This window comes from Polistes dominula, unplaced genomic scaffold, assembly GCF_049000335.1.
Source record: "Polistes dominula isolate Pdom_NZ unplaced genomic scaffold, Pdom_raw_medaka contig_82, whole genome shotgun sequence".
Taxonomy (NCBI): domain Eukaryota; kingdom Metazoa; phylum Arthropoda; class Insecta; order Hymenoptera; family Vespidae; genus Polistes; species Polistes dominula.
Genome location: NW_028301046.1, coordinates 4,626,418 through 4,643,757, shown reverse-complemented (window position 1 = coordinate 4,643,757; position 17,340 = coordinate 4,626,418). Strand labels below are relative to the sequence as shown.

The window sequence follows — 17,340 nt, the reverse complement described above, 5'->3', positions numbered from 1 at the left end:
CTTTTTCACTTTCGGAAATTGCTCGGTATACCTTTACCTTCCATGTTTCCGCAACTATTACGATTATACTTTTGAATTGGGAACAATGCGAACAACCTAACTCAATACAATGCCGACTATAAAATGTATCGTATGTATGCTCTCGCGTATAAATCGTATATAGAATATACCAGAAAACAATTCGCTATTGCTAAAGCGCATATGCGCATGTGTATAAATATATAATATAAATACACACACCCATCTATAAATTTATATATAGATATATAGATATTGTAAATATATATATATATTATATGTATACATATGTCTATATATATATTTATATAGAGAATATGCAGAGTATAATAGAACACACGCGTACCAGAGGTTCAGGTACATGGATTACACATTAAACTATGCGAACTATGCGAGGCTTCCTATTGGCCGAATTTCCACATAAATCGTGGTTTGTGCTGCCCGTGCGAATTCCCATGCCGTAGATGTATTATGACAATAAGCATTACTGTCGCTCCTTGCATTGATAGGGTAACCAATTAAATGTTACGTTGATCTATACACGTAGTTAAATGTAAATAAATTTGATATGCAAATCGTTATCACCTCATGAACCTGTAATCGATGTATCGTAATAATATCTTTTTAACGAGTTGTCTTTACAAATATAAAATACATTTACGTCCTATTTTAATATATTTATTAACGTGTATACGTCATGTATTACATAGTAGGTGTAATGCTTGGGAAAAAAATAAAAAAAAATATTAGATTTCCTTTTCTCGTCTAACGTGGAAAAATCGAGATCGGAGAACGATGTTGCGGATTGTGTACGACGAAACAGCTGCTTATTTCCACAAGTTTCTTGAAGGAGAAAGAAGAGCTCGTGCGAGTGAGTGAGTGAGCGAGAGAGAAGAAGAGAGTGCGGGATAAGAGAAGATGATATTGGTGCTAGCAAGGATGGGAAGGTACGAGCGTCGGGTATGGGTTTAATGTCCCGGAAAAATGGCGCGGCTTCCGCGTACTTACAACACCGGCACGTGGCTACCCTGATAAAACGTCGTAAGAAGAAGGGGTGCGAATACGCAGCCAACATGTTGCAGGAGATTATTATCGCGAGCTCCCTCTTCCGTGAGATCGTTATGAATTTCAAAGAGGATACCAACATGCACGTTACTACGTTTTACTCTTTTCTTCTTTTTTCTTTTTTTCTTTTGCTTTTTATTTTTTATATTCCTTTTTTTTTATTTTTCTTTTTTCTTTAAGTGATATATATTTATCTACGTATTTGCTCGCGTTATTTGTAAAGGTTTATTACAAGTTTATTGCATTTCCATGTATGTAAAAATATGACTACAGGAGTACAATTAAATTTTGGAAATATTTTACTTACCAATGATGGTCAGATAGATTCTCGAGTTTCTCGTAGGGCTCTTGTTGAAATCCACCCGACATCTGTAATCTCCCTCGTCCTTTTCCTCGACGCTATTGATGATTAACATAGCCGGATCGGTGTTCATTCGAAAGTGTGTAAACTCGTTCAAATGTTCCTTGTTTTTCCAATGCTTTTCTAAATGCTTTCCCCTCATGTCGTAACTGAAAAGAGAGAGAGAGAGAAAGAGAGAAATAAAGAGAGAAAAAAAAACAAACAAGAAAAAAAAGAAAAAAAAATACAAAGAGTTATTCGATGTTAATACTTTATCCATGAAGACAGGAAGAAAAAAGGGAAAATAAATGGAAAAGGGGTTGAGAAAAAAAAAGTTGGCAATTGTTTCTTAGCAAAACAAATCTTCGTCACGTTGAACGTCTATAACGAGGGAGAGGACGACGTTTAATAAAAGACGATCGAAGGTAGGTAGTAAGCTGTCGTTCTATCGCAAAGTTTCATTAACAGTAGGATTAAACCGACGCGGAGGACTTAAGTTTCCTCAACAAAATTCTTCGAGTTATAATAAAGGAAGAAATTCATCTGATAATTTTGTAGACTATCTTCGAGTCTTGCCTTCTCGATCTTATCATAATTATCGTTATCATTATCATTATCATTGTCAGCTCTGTTGCAGTTTCCGTCAACCGTACCCCCTGCCTTCTATCCTTACCCCTCCTTCTCTTCCTTATTCTCATTTATACGTTTCTTGGTTGCGTATACTCGAGAAAGTTTCTTTTAACGATAGAAAACAAGTTTCACATTATAGACAAACGGTAGATAGGAACGTGGCCGGAGGTACCGCAATATTCTCTCTTACTCAATACGCTTCCGGCATACGGTCCAGGAAAATACCACGAGAGTCCGAACGAACGGGAAGTCCATGCGATCCGGTCGGATGCCGATCGTACCGATTCTACGCGTCTCTCTGTGTGTTAGGTGTATATTCATCTTGTATTACGAACATTACACTGGCTAAAGGGCAAAGCTTCTATGTAAGCGAGGATGTGCCTACGGAATTGCTTGCTATCCCATATGCGACCAAAAACACGTCAAACGTTTCTCGTTCCTGTTAGTAAATGTCTGCTTCAGGCTAATATGTATGTACTCGCGCCGTATGTAATATGTGTTATGTACTCGCGTATAATCCGAAATGTTCATTCGTTCGAAGATTTCTTCTTATCATTGGATTTGCTGTATTCTACATTGTAGTGAATTAATAGTAGATTACATACCGATCAACGAATTATGAATTCGTTCTAAATGCTTCATCGATTTTTGATGATTATGTTTCATCTTTTACACTTCTTTATATTTTTATTTTCTTTTTATCCAAGTCTATAGTCTTATTTTTCGTTACTGTAAATTTTTTTATAACATTAGCGTTCTATACATAAATTATTGGTTGTTCGTCTTTAGTTAATTAGTGTATTATATATATACGTAGGGTACGCAGTTCGGTGAACAACGATAAAGCGTAATAGAAACCATTTGCGAACTACTTGCAAAATGGTCTTGCATCAATGCAGTCAATTACACGAACGATATTAGAATACTTCCGGTTATGGAATGAGCATAGTAGACTCGATAGCGGTGATATCTGAACGTCGATATTGGGGGAAGGATTTCGATGTTGCGCTAACGGCTTCCGATGCGAAACAGCAAGGTATAACGGATTAGCGGTTAGATGTCCACATCGAGACGTGGTTACGCCTGTCACATGCTGCTGCGGTTAATTACAGTGCGACATCTCCGCACACGATCAGAATTTAGTTCATGCTATTGTGTAGTTCATACGAAAGGGAATGTTTCACCTGAATCGTCCTCGATTGTATTTCTCTCTCTCTGTCTGTCTGTCTGTCCGTCTGTCTGCCTGCTTGTCTGTTTCTATCTCTGACTCTCATCATACAAACCATCTCTAAAATTTTTTTTTCAACTAACGTAAGAGGATTAATGGAAACACGATCGAACTATAATTACGTGACCCGATACGATCATATTCGGTTCAAAACACCGCGAGATTGATGTAGAACTTGATTTGAAATTAGATCGCGTTTGATGTCGAATCGCCAAGATGAAAGCCTGATGCGTGCTCGATGAATCTCTGTTTATGCTCATTATACTAACAAGTTCAATTCGTTTGTCAAGCCGAATTCGACTAAACAGATTCGGCAAGAAGGGTCGCATACAATCGAAGTCTATCTCTCTATTTCTGTAGAACCCTATGGCCCCATACTATTCGATTGTTATTTACAGGGTTGTAGACACGTTGTATCGTATTGTTGTCAGTCAAAATATGGAATTGCTAGAATATAACGATTCAATTTGCAATCGTATGTCAAATGCATCCCTGCGTATCTTCCTAATAGATGAATGAGATTTAACAATGAGAAAGATGAATTAGACGAACCTTTGGATGACGTATCTTTCGATTTTCGGACGAAATTATTATCGATGAAAATATTAAGAGGATGGATAGATCGTAAATACCAACCAATGAGATTTGTGATATGAAAAATTAATTATAAAGTTTTTAACGATGTCAAATAAGCCCTTAGATTATTTTTCGATTATATTAGTTCGTGAGATAGGTTTTCTCAAATTTTTGTTATCACTTTAATATCCATTTGTCGTCTCTCTTCAATGTAACAGTCTCGCAAAATTTATAGCATAAAAAAAAGGAAAAACAAAGAGAGAGAAAAAAATAGAAAGTTTACCGAAGAGGAAGAAAGTTCGGTTATGTTTTCATGTTATTTCGGCAACTATGTCGAAAGTTTGAAGCTTATGTGTAGGAACAGTTTGGTAGGGCGGTGTGCAGTGGGTACGACGTTCCGTCGTAAATTTCTACGAATGCTGTAACACGTCTGCACACTACACACTCTGGCTCGTTCATTGTTATTATGCCGCTCTGCGTCGTTATGAATTTTATGACTTTACGCCGTAAGTAATACGCCGAAATTTATAATACCGAGCGGAGTATTAATGCGAGTTTTGACGATATTTTCATAGTCGTGATAAATCAATAATCATTATTACTCGTGATTTTTTCAACAAAAAAAAAATAAAATATATTCTTTCTATTTTCTATAAAAAAAAAATAATAAAATTAATTTAAGGTAAGAGTCAAGATAGGTGTATAAATTGAATGAAACAAAAGGTAAATTTAATTCAGAATATATTACTTGATTATCATAAGTAGCGGAAATTATGAAAATGTGTATATAATGTTATACCACGTTATACATCTATCTAGCTATTATGTAAACAAGTAATGTAAAATACTCTACATCAAATATATCTCATAAAACTAAATCAATGATCAAAATTATATCGAACATATGAAAAAAGGAAATACACAATTAATTAGATTATAAAAAGTAGAGTTTTCAGTAATACGAATTAGCGAAAACGTAGAGGGTTCGTTAAATATCGTTAAAAGTTCGAATCTTTAGCAGGATAAATTATAGAAGGAAAATGTAGGTAGTGGATATGTATTATTAAACGGAAATTCTCGTCAGGTCGCGTCCGTTAGGTTTCATACAGGGTATATACGAGACGCATCCGGTCGATGGCGGCGGGTTCGTCCAGCCGACCATCGTCGTCGTCGTCGATGTGGTTCGGTTCTCTGCCACGACTACGACGGGTCTGCAGCATTGGAGCGGTTTTCGTGCGGATTAATAACCGAAGGCCCCCAAGTTAATTAGCTTGCCGGTGTAATACGAAATACCACGGGCACGTGCCGCGGTAATGTGTCGGCGGCCTGTGACTCCACTTGCACCGAATCTGCCGTTCTGCTATCAATGTTACTTGTGAGATTGAGCGAGTGTGTGTGAGTGAGTGAGATATAAAATGAGAAAAAAGAAAAAAAATAATAAAAGAGAAAAAAAGAGTCAAACAACGTGGAAACCGTTTTTCGCAAGCACGGTCACGTGCCATCGTTGTACGTGAGAAAAGACGCGAAGAACATTCTCGCGTCCATTGTTACGCGAATCGGACGATGAAGTTCTCTCCTACGTTTCAAGTATTCTACGATAGACCCTTTTCCAACATTATGACTTGTGTAACTTCATATCCTACGATATGATCGTTGTTTCTACGCTAAAGATTTTTTTCTTGTTTTTTTTTTCTTTTTCACTTTACGACAATCAACGGATATATAAAACTCGTAACGCAAACAAATAAAAATAGTAGCAGTAAAGAGGGATAAAGAAACCAAAAAAAGAAAATTAAATACTCCAATTACTCGTTTCATATCCGATGACAAGTAGGATGATAGTTTAGATGGAATCTAAAAAAGACTGGAGGATGATTTCCTACGAATGGGTCGATGGCAGGGGTAAAAGAGATCGAGGTAGAAGGAAAACCTTGCTAGGTTTTCTTCTATCCTTGAACTAGTAAGCGCAATCTAATTTCGCTGAAATTGCTGAAAATGTCATCGATCCTGTCGGGCTTCCTTAAGAAATATGATGATATCGAAAAAGTTCTTTTTATCTTAGGCTTCTTTTCTTTTTTTTTCTTTTTTCTTTTCTTTTTCATTTTCATTTTCTTTTCTTTTTTTTTTTTTTAAATAATTTTTCTATTCGTTGAGACGTTAAGTGAATCGATGACGAACCAGATAAGAGTCGCGATAAAGAGCGAATATAACGTTGGTATTCCAGATCAAGGTGAAAATGTGATTTTGAGCGCGACAATTTCGTGCACGATTACTACCCGGATTTTCAATTAAACCTTCTCTCCCTCTGCTGCTTGATCTCGCGTTATAACGAAAACTCGAGAGCATATACCGGTGGTACTTGTGTATGTGTATGCATTAGTAAGTGTATCGTATGTTGCGTGTATGTAATTATAGTAGGTGAATTTTGATTTTATACTTTCTCATATAATAGCTTTATTTTGTATCGTCTTATTTCATTGTATTTTTGCGATTAAAGAATAATTTATCAGTAATACATTATTATTACTCATAAGGTTGAAATAAATGATGATAATTGGTTAATATACTTCGTTTATTTCTTTTTTTTTTTATAATTGATTTTAAATGTCAAACTATTTACGGACATTCTCATTAGCATGTTTTACGAGAAGATAATGTCGATAATATGGAAAGAAAGAAAGATTTCTTTATCACTTCAATAAGTATCAAATAAAAATGTCCCAAGCAATTAAACTGATAAGTGAACAGAAATCTAGAGAAGTTTACTATTTTCAAAAGTGAAATAATTAAAAGATATCGACATTGTGTTCGGTGATGTTGTAAATTATTCTCCGATAAGTAGATATATATATATATTTTATTTTTGTTTTTGTTTTAAACACAATTTGTTTAATCTGCGATTGATTTTTCAATTCAAACAAAATTACGCATATGAATGAAATGTTTTTTCTCTTCGTGAGAAAATAAGTCCTTTATCGTTTGTGTGGTAGTATGCTTTAGAAGGAGGGTATAAGACCATAAAGATGAGGGGAAGTTTCGAGGTTGCGGTGAAAGAGAGAAAGAGAAACACAGAGAGAATGAGAAAGAGTGAAAGAAGCTCTATCGAAGAACGTAAGTCTCATTAATTCGAGAGTGAGACGTTCGCGGCAGAGTAAAGGCTCTTTGGCGTTCTCTCTTCAACCACATTGGTGGTCTTCGTATGCGCAATGACACACACGACTATATTCTGGATTTTCAATTAAGCTCCAATTCCCTTTGTCAGCCGCAAACGTGGCATCAAGATGAATACCACCCCTTATTATCGATTTCTCCGATGAATAGGATAAATTTAATGATATGTATATTAATAAGTAGGATCTCCCACCGATCAATGTGTGTATCGATTGATCTCCACGGGTGCGTCCACGCAAATAGATTATTATCGAAATGGAATGCTTATTATGTGTTAACAGAGATGTATATTCACGATTTCGACGATTTAATGACGCATTAATTCTACTTTTGCAAAACGAGCTACGAATTTCAACAGGGTTTCGAGAGTGGTGGTGTTTTGCCACAGGGTTGTAAGAATAACGAACCAAAGAGAAATAAGAAAAAAAAAGAAACTTTAGCATAAAAGTCTGACGTTAACGACCGAAATTTAAGAAGGATTTGCATTTCGACCGTTGCCTCTTGCTTGCCGCAACTTGATAACGACTCGATTCCAACCCCGTTCTGTCTTTGTTTCTCTTCTTCTTCTTCTTCTTCTTCTTCTTCTTCTTCTTCTTCTTCTTCTTCTTCCTACTTTCTCGCTCACTAGGGATCTAAGCCTTCTCTTCTTGCTAGTAATTAATTCGAGGCTCGTTTTACGTATCGCGTAACACCGTCAACGGCTGTGAGAGAGAAAGAAAGAGAGAGAAGGAGAAAATGAGTAGGAAAATGTGGTAGTAGTTGTGCGTGTCTAAAGAAGAGAAACAAAGTGACAGGGATAGAGAAAGTGTATGTGAGAGAGAGTGAGAGAAAGAAAGGAGTGAGAAAGAGAGACGACATTCGAGGCTCGAAACTTCTGCAGCAGCCGACGAGTACCGGACGAATTATGCATTTTCTTGTCGCACCGGCGGATAAGAGCCAACTGAATATTAATGCTGCTGGTGTAATAGTTTGTAAACTAGGTCTCGAAACGTCGACTGGATCGTTGTCCGAGTCGGAGAAAACGGAAGTTGCAAAAATCGTTAGTGCTTTAAGTTCCGGCTGTGGAAAGGCTCGAATGATACGATCATGACGTTCCCTATCCAACCAGAGATGATCGAGACCGTCGGTACTTGCTATGTATATGTACATATATATGTATATATTGTACGTGTAAGGAAAATCTAAAATTATTCGTGAATTCTCGCGCCACGAAAATAGTAACGACGATGTGGTAAAGAAATTTGGATAATTATTTAATTATTGAACAAATGCTGACACGAATGAAAGTAGAGATAGAAACTTACGGTTGAAATTGGAACATGCAATTATTAATATTTGATAAGATTACTTTTTAATAAGTCATATATAATATTGAATTCAGACTGAAAAACTTTTCAACCGATAGATCATTTTATTTTTACAAAATGTATTTCATAATATATCAAACCAAGTCGTTGTAAAAGAAGAAAACAAAAAGAAAAAGTATCATTATACTCCATCATTATACTCGTTACTTTTCCATCATCCAGGTGTTTGTTTTAGGAGAATCAAAGGGAGACGAAGTAGTACTAGCAGTAATAGGAGGAAGGTAGGAAGGAAGGAAGGAAGGAAGGAAAGGGTAAGGGTAAGGGTAAGGTAAAGTAAAGTAAAGTAAAGCGTCGCGATGCGGCGGCCCTTGCGGCACTTAGCCTACGTTGTGAGAAGTGCGCACCTGTCCGTTCTCTTACATCCCAGGGCCCGTGAGGTAATAAAAATATCTACTTGACGAGGGTAGCGCACGTAGTATAACGGTAAGTGGCCGTTCTTAGCACACGCTTGTATTTTCGATCACGAGTACCTATAGCCGCTCATTTGCAAACTCATTCTCTATTCCCTCCCGTGTTACTTCGCGCTTGAAACTCGCGTCCTAGCTCGCGGCCTAACGTTGGCACGCCCCCGTTCTACTCTCCCTTTTTCCTCCCTTTTCGTCCTCACACTTCTGAACCTTCTCACAATTTCTTCCTTCCTTTCTTTCTTTCTTTCTTTCTTTCTTTCTTTCTTCCTTTCTTTCTTTCTTTCTTTCGTCAGAGAGACGATAGACCAAGTAGCAACTACCACGTCCATTATTCATACCTACTTTTGCATCGCTACCTTCCATCTTGAAAATAACGCTTCTGAAGTATGGTGCTCTCGCCTTTCTCTCTCTCTCTCTTTTTCTCTTTTCGATTTTTTTATCTTTCTTTTTCTCTAACATTCTCTTTCTCTTTCAAACGAGATCTAAGATACCTTGAGTCGAGAGTCGAATTAATAAAGAGAGAAGATGTTTCGAAAGATAGAGGAAACGGGGTTTCTCGCGTATCTCTCTCTTTCTCTCTCTTTCGTCTTTCGAAAGATTTGCCGCTTATGACGTTGTAAAAGCGCTTGAAAAGTTCACCGTCGAGGTTTCCGTGCTTGTGCAAAAGAAAAGAAGAAAAAGAGAAAGAGAGAATTGGAAGAAAAGAAATTTAAGGGGTGTAGTTTCGTCCATCAGTCACGTTTCCGGGGTGATAGGCAAGTTGGTGGATAAGGGAGGGGGAGAGAGGAGTGTGACGTTCTTACGGTAGAAAGAAAAGCACATGGGGCAGCGGATTTTGACCCTTCTCACCTCGTAAACGAGTGAAAACTTTGAAATTACCGCGAATACACAGCGACACGTGGCCTCTTACCTTAGAGTTTTTCATTGATCGTTCCTACCTTTGAAATCCACGTAGATCCTTAAGAACGCAAGTAACCCGAACGTAAGAAGAATCGAAAATGCGATTAACTCTTCTCGTGTGCCCTCATCTCGACCCGCACCTAACATACCGTAATCTTTCCAACAACTTTTCCAATTCTTTTTACCAAACGAAAGAGATTCTAGATTATGTGACTGGAATATCCTTTAAAGGTAATAACGTTTAAATGTATAATTATATCTCTACGAGAGTTCATTCAACAATATCATTTACTTCATTATTCGGTGTTTAGCGTACTCGTTCTATATGCGTATGTGTATATAAACACGTATGTATGTATATATGGGATTTATGTAAATAGCACACTAATTCGTTAAAATCGTTTAGTACTTTGAAATGTAATTATCCGTTTATTAGACTCTTCCCTGGTAATTGAATCGTTTATAGATATATTACTAGTAAATTAATTAGGGATTTTAATTATTCATGTGATAGATTTATGTATTTTATATATCGAAATAAATATCGCAAAAGGAGGGATTTTGTCTTAATAAGTACTAATTAAGAAAATATTATGCATAATAAATAAAATCTTGTCTGCTTACGCTATATATTATTTTGCATATTATTTAATTTAGTAAGCGATATTACGAATAAAGGGGGGTCGTTAACGACGTTGATTGACAGGAAAGCAAGATAAATTCTTACAGCGTTTAACTTTATTCGTTAAATTTTCTTTTAAATCTAATTCTCTAATAAGTATACATATAATAAATTTGTAGAATATTAAATTTGTTGAAAGGTTTGTTGAATAAACAACTACAGGTGATGATAGACGTGATCGACGACACGACGGTGAACGTGTTAAGTTTTTTCTTTGGTTTCGCACCAATTAACGTGGCCAACCATTACTCCTATTGATGGTTTCGAATACGTTCGGTTAAATATATAATATTAAATAGAGATCACGATGTTGGTCGATTTGCGAGGCGCGAACCTAACTCGTAACTCCTTTGGGGTTTATGGATTTCGTCGGTGGATAGAACGTGGAGGTTAAAGAGGAGGTAGCGTCGCGTATAATGTCGGTTGCGGTGTCGGTGGTAGCTGCGGCTGCGGTGGTAGTGGAGAGTAGTGGACGACGAAGGGTCGCGTCCCCGTGAAGGGGGAGGAAGCCAGTTGTAACAAACAAGGCGTACCGTAGAGACAAGAGCATTGTCCCTTGGCTATATACGACTAGCCCGTAGTATAATGTAGTCTCTCTCTCTCTCTCTGTCTCTCTCTGTCTCTCTTCCTTTTACTCGCGTACTCAGCCCTTTCCTCCATCTCCCTTTCTCCCTTGCTAACACCCTCTCTTTCGTCCCTGATATCTTCTACGAGGACGTACGTGGATGTATTCACCACCTTGGGCTGCAACCTACTACTGTAGATCCAGCGCGTTACCTTCCATTATACCGTTCCCTATACCGACTAGCGTTGCTGCGAAACAAGCGACTAAATGAAGACACATTGCTTTCATTATGAACTAGCTAGTGCACGGCAAGTACCAGCACCGCTGTCAAGCCATCCTTGCCCGCGGCTCGTATTCACCGCAAACCTCCTGGCTCGTCGTTTTCCTTACCCTTCCTTAGAGATATCCCTTCTCCTACTCCTCCTACTCCTTCTCCTCCAACTACTTCAGATGATCGTGAAAAAAAAAATAATCGAATGTATTTGCAGAGACGAAAGGACGACGAGGGGAGCATCGATCCTTTGGCCAAACCATTAGCCCCAGTACGAGCGAATATTCTCCTTTTATAAAACTACGACGACACCTGGGATGCCGTAAGCGATTTATTAACGTGCAAAAAGATCCTTTCAAAAATGGAAAAGATGAGAAACGAAGACGGTTTGCGAAGGAAAGGCATTTGTCTTATTCAAATCGTACCTAGCCCGTTATACGGGGAAACTGTAGAGAATCTGGTACAGAGAAATATGTAGAGGATCCTGGGACAGCACGACTATAATGGTAGCAAGTATCCTTCCTCCTTCTCCCTTTGCCTCGAGCTTCAACCGTTCCATCCTTATTTTCTCTTTGCCCTCTCACTCATCCTCTTTCCTTTCGCTTTACTCCGTTTTACCTTTCTTTCTATCTTTCTCTCTCTTTCTCTTTTTCTTTCTTTCTTTTTCTCTTTCACCGTCGGCAAGCACCGGCCGACCTGTTTACACGCTCCCGGCGGCGGTTGGGACGACTCTCTCTCTCTCTCTCTCTCTTCCAGTTTTCACTATTTTTCACGTAATTAGAAGCCGGATAATTTATTTAACAACAGGCGACGCGCGTTCGTGGAACTTTCATCGTTTGGAGTCTCTCGTGGGAACACAGCCAGAGAGACAGAGAGAAAGAGAGAGAGAAAGAGAGAGAAAGAGAATTAACGCTACGCAAGTGCAAAGTGCGAGAGCTTGCTTGCTTTGCCCTCTTTCGGTTTTCTAGGAAAAATATGCGTTTCACCCTTTTCTACTACAATATATATTCGTCGTCTAGGTATGCGTTACCGAGTATATATGCTCAAATATGCCAAGCGTATTCCATCATTTCTTCTTACAGGATGATGATTTTATTTCTTTACCTTTTTTTTCTTTTTTCTTTCTCCTTTTTTTTTTTGCTTTTTCTTTTGTGCTCCCGCGCGGATTTTAAATTACTTTCAACTCTTTTATTCTCTCTTTAAAGAAACAAAAAGAAAAAAATTATAAAAAGATAAACTTTATCCGGCGATTAAGTTGAACGGGAGTAAGATGCCACAAGCGGTAAGGTTTGATAAATGGGGTGTAAAGGGTTTGCGAGAAATGACAGACAGCAAAACTCGTATTCACGCAATCCTTCGGTTATAGAAAGGTGTCAGAGCAGAAGTATGATCGTTTCGAGTAAATCGTGCGAGTTTAATCGTTTCCTGTCGGTTTTTACATAGTATTTCACATATACGTGTGTACTCATAAACTTGCGATTATATGAATCGACATCTAACGCACGAATGGATACGTACGGAAAATGCATTTCCTCTTTCTTTTTTTCCCCGTTCTTTTTTTTATTGTTCATTTTAAAAACGAAACAATTAAGAAACGAAGGAAGACGAATAGTCTTTCCAAGAGACGTGACCGCGCTTTTAATACTCTCGCACAACTCGCCGTCCACTTTTTATTGTTTCCTCGCGTGGGAACCGATTTCCAGGCAGACTAGCCGAGTTTCATAAATATGCATGAACGACACAACGCAGGCGGATCCATGACCTGTGCATTAGTCGGGAGTATGCTCAAGAGCCGTTACGATGAACGTCGGTAATGTTATTTATCGTATGGATTAGTTTTGATAATGGCAACGAAATGTCGACAAATATTATTATTTCTATATTCCAATAAGATATTCTTTTCTTTTTAACATATCATATCATTTACAGAATGATTTTGAATACAGGGATGGGTCATTTATTTTTTTATTTTCATTTTTTTTTTTTAATAAAAATAGATAAAAATGATAGAAGAAACAATCATATATTATAATACGTTCTAATTTAATAAATACACTGGTGCACTATTGCACTTTATTTTTTAATGTAACCCAATTTTCTTTCTTACAAAATCGATTCCTTTTTATTATTCCGTGTGTAAAAGTTAATACTTTACGAGATATTTGACATTTTATATTGTTACTAATTAAAAATATCTGACCATATAAGGAATATCCTTTTTTCTATACTACTTAAAAATATCTGATCATATGAGGAACACGTGTCAACGATATGAGGAACACGTGCGTGCTTCGAAGCCATTCTAATTCCGATATAGATATACTTTCATATTTTTAAATCCAACGGAAATATTCACGTGTTCTGATTAATTTTGACTCACCCCTATATTACATTTATGAATTCGAATTTATTGCATTAAAAAAAAAAGAAAATCACAAAAAGAAATAAAGATGAGCAACTTATCTCGTATCGTACTAACTAAAATTTTTCCGAAAGAATTAACCATGTACCATCTCGTTATTCTATTTTTCGAGTTTTTTGGAATAGGAATGGAAGATATGGATATTTTGGTTGAAGACGGCGGGCATGAGAGGGGAAAAAACTCGGGACGGTGACAGGAAATTGAATAAAAATCCGAGCGAACGGAAAAGTTCAGGGGGTGCAAGCTGTGCCAGTTTGTAGACGGACGAATACGGTGAAGCTAATAGGCGTTACGAGGACGACTTTCAAAGGATGGTGCTGCGCTTTCCAAGGGCGATGTTGCAAAACGCAGCCGGTAGAACGTGATGAAAATGTCAAGTAACGTTTGAAGAACCTAGCATGTTCGAAAAGAAAAAAAAAAGAAAGAGAGAAGAAAAATAAACAAAGGAAATAGATCAAAATGTTCAATCCAACTAAGAAGAAAATAATTCGAGAATAAAGGTGAACACCTTAATGAATTTAACGATCATCCTTGAAAAATATTGAATGGTATTTTTCTATATGTGTTGGCGTGCTTCTTGAATGAATGAATGAAAAAATAAAAGAAAGAAAAAATAAGTTAGAACATTTTCAAAGGATTCTTCAATGACGCTCGAGAAAAAAATTACTTGACTGATCGTCGAGGATCACGCGCGTTTACCCACCAAAACCGATATCGCGTTTTGCACATTTTGCTTAACGTAGCGTTAGAAAGTGCAATTTGTTGGTGGGATTCCAAGGACTTATGTAGATACATATACAAAACTACATGCTACCGTCTTGTAACGTATGCACGTCCGTCAGTAATATTAGATTGTAACGGAAATGACATTTGCCGCAAAGGAGAAAAAGGAAATAAATTTGACAAGAATGAAAATTTGTCGCGTGATCTTATTTTTATACGTTAAAACATTGTGCTCAAAAAAAGAATCACGAATATTTAATATCTTGATTTTTCAAGTTTAAGGTATTATTACATCGTATAGATTTTCTGATTGTATATTCAATTATGTTCGATAAATATTACATTGTCCAAACATGACATGAACAATCACATTGATTAGCACGCGATTCGATCGGAATTTCTCTTATTTGCATTAAGAACAATAATAACAAGATGAATTTTAAAAGATCAATGAAACATGTAACAAACTACCCTATTATTATCAATAGCAATAAAAAGTGATAAGAGAGCTTGTAATTATATACGATTATTGAAGCACATCGAGGAGTTTCTTTATTATTTCATCAATAACCTATCATCACATTTGTTCTATACGAGCATGAGAGATAAATCCCTCCTTTGGAAGTGGAATGAAAACAAACAAATTCAATACTATTTTATAAACTTAATCAAAGGCTATTTTTTTCTTTTTTTTTTTGCGATTCACATAGACTAAGAACTTGTTACTTAACTTAATGAGTAACTATATATCCACGAAGTCTTGAACTCTTATATATAGAAAATTTTGTATGTATGTAATGTATATACATAGAAAGAGAGAGAGAGAGAGAACGTTCCGCGAACAATGAATAAGCCTGTAAGTTAAGACTTAAGCCAATCGGCCAATTACAGGCAACTCCGCGCTCGAGCTTTACATCTCAGTGGTAGTAACCAAACAGCGCTAGACTCTCGCTCGATAGGCTTAAGACTTAAGTCTTACATTTTGCATTGTCTAATGGACTTAACTTCGGTCAAACTACGTGCCTGACCTGCTCCGATATAGGTGCACCGTACCTCCTCCTCACCCTGTGTTTGTCCGACTATAAACTCGGTACGACTACTGCACCGTATTTCGAAGCGACTTTCCTTCTAGCATCCACTTGGTTATGGGGATTGGGAGGAGGAAAAGGAGAAAGATGAAGAGGAGGTGGGGAGCAGGGGACCAAGCAAACGACTTCGCGATATTCTGAGAGAACGAATCTATAATCGTCCAAGTACATATATAACTCTATAGCTTAATTCTAGCTAGGTCTCTTGGTATAAGAGTATAACGATCTAACAAGTAAACGAACGTTTTAGTCGCCATAAAGATCGCATGGTAGTGCGATAAGTAGAAAGGAAAGTTCGCAAAAACCCGTTGTTGTTTTGCGTGCGATAACGTGAAAATCTTACTTCGATTAAAGTAATCTAACGAAATAGCACAAACGAAATCTGGTTCTTTTTTTTATTTTTTTTTATTTTTATCGCTTACTTTTGATACCGTGGTTAGAATGTCGTCACGTTTACTGGATTATATTTGGTGAAATATTTAAATTACTTTATCTCTGTTATATTTCGGAATGTTGATTTTAACTGGTAGTTTATATTGTATCATTACGATCTTATGATAGAAAGAAAAAACTTAGCAGTATTCGTTCGTATTGACCACTTCTTCACCGGATATGCAATCCTATTCTCGGTAAGCCACCGGGGAGTAGACACTCGTTCGCGATTTAACAATTGATCCGGACGTTGTGAGCACTTAAAGCGCTTCTCATTCGCGAAAAGGGTAGTAATGGTTTTCAAGATAGAAAATCGTTGTAGAAATCGTTGTAGAAATCGTCAGAGTATTCTTCTAGCTATAGTTGTGGTCATATAATGAAATCAATCCCTGTTGAAACGTCGTGTTAAAGTAACGAAGCGTGCGGAGTTAGTTGCAAGCTAGTTTTAATACCTTGTCACGCATCTCACGTAACATTAGACGATGAAAGAACGGCAATGGTTCGTTCGTTCGTAGTTGGTTTAAAAGTATTGTTAGTTGGGATATCGATTAACGTTTCACGCGATTAACTCTATTTTTTTCGTTTATTTTTCCTCTATTGGTTAATTTGAGTTAACATGTTTTTTTTCGGACGATACCAATGAAGATGGTAGTTCTACTAGACGTAGATTCGAGTAATACATATTGTACGATTAAATCAAACGTATCTTTTAAGACGAAAAACTAAATAGTGCGAATTTATTATTACGAAATACAAATCTTTCTAGGGTAATCCGATTTTGCCGTTATAATCGGCTTTTGCACGGAATCAAAAATTATTATCCTTGCTCATGTCGGTGTACGGATTGAAATCAACGAAAAATGCAACAAGGATATAGATTGTCTTTTTTCTTTCTGTTTCTATTTTCTTTATTTTTTTATTATTTCCATTCCATACTAATCCTTAGGAAAAATGATATAGAAAATTCACGGTACTTGCAGTAAGTTACGTATAAGATACAAATTGTTCGTTTCTAACGCAAGTTCTATTTGTCTATTTATAAAATCTAATCGAAGTAAAACAAAAGGTTTCTTTCTCTTTAATTCTTTTTATATTCTGTTAAGTGTTACACCCCCTCTCTCCATATATATATATACTAGGGGTGCCCCGGCCACGCGTTGCTGTGGCTAATAAATATATAGATAGATCTGAATCTACGCACATAACATTTGTCTTCTTTTTCTCTTTTTTCTTAATATCGAACCAACTGCGCATGAGCGGTAACATAAGATCACCACTTATTTCACATCATATAATTTTACATTGTCTGACTATAGGCACATAACATTTGTCTTTTTTTTCTCTTTTTTCTTAATATCCTTTTAAACGAAAAATAATTATGGTAGGTCACCCTTATCACTCAGGGGTATAAGAAATATAAGAAAAACTATTCTCATACCTACCGAATATACACAA

General features: G+C 36.7%; 1 protein-coding gene across 4 annotated transcripts in view; it reads right to left on the bottom strand.

Annotated features, from left to right (window-relative positions):
• Window positions 1-17,340, bottom strand: part of LOC107074662 (neural cell adhesion molecule 2) — a 206,363-nt gene that overhangs the window by 33,050 nt on the left and 155,973 nt on the right. For all 4 annotated transcript variants that reach the window (XM_015336309.2, XM_015336312.2, XM_015336313.2 and 1 more), the window contains one exon: window positions 1,391-1,593. In XM_015336309.2, coding sequence (XP_015191795.1) covers window positions 1,391-1,593 — 203 coding nt within the window. The remainder of the gene's footprint in view (window positions 1-1,390; window positions 1,594-17,340) is intronic.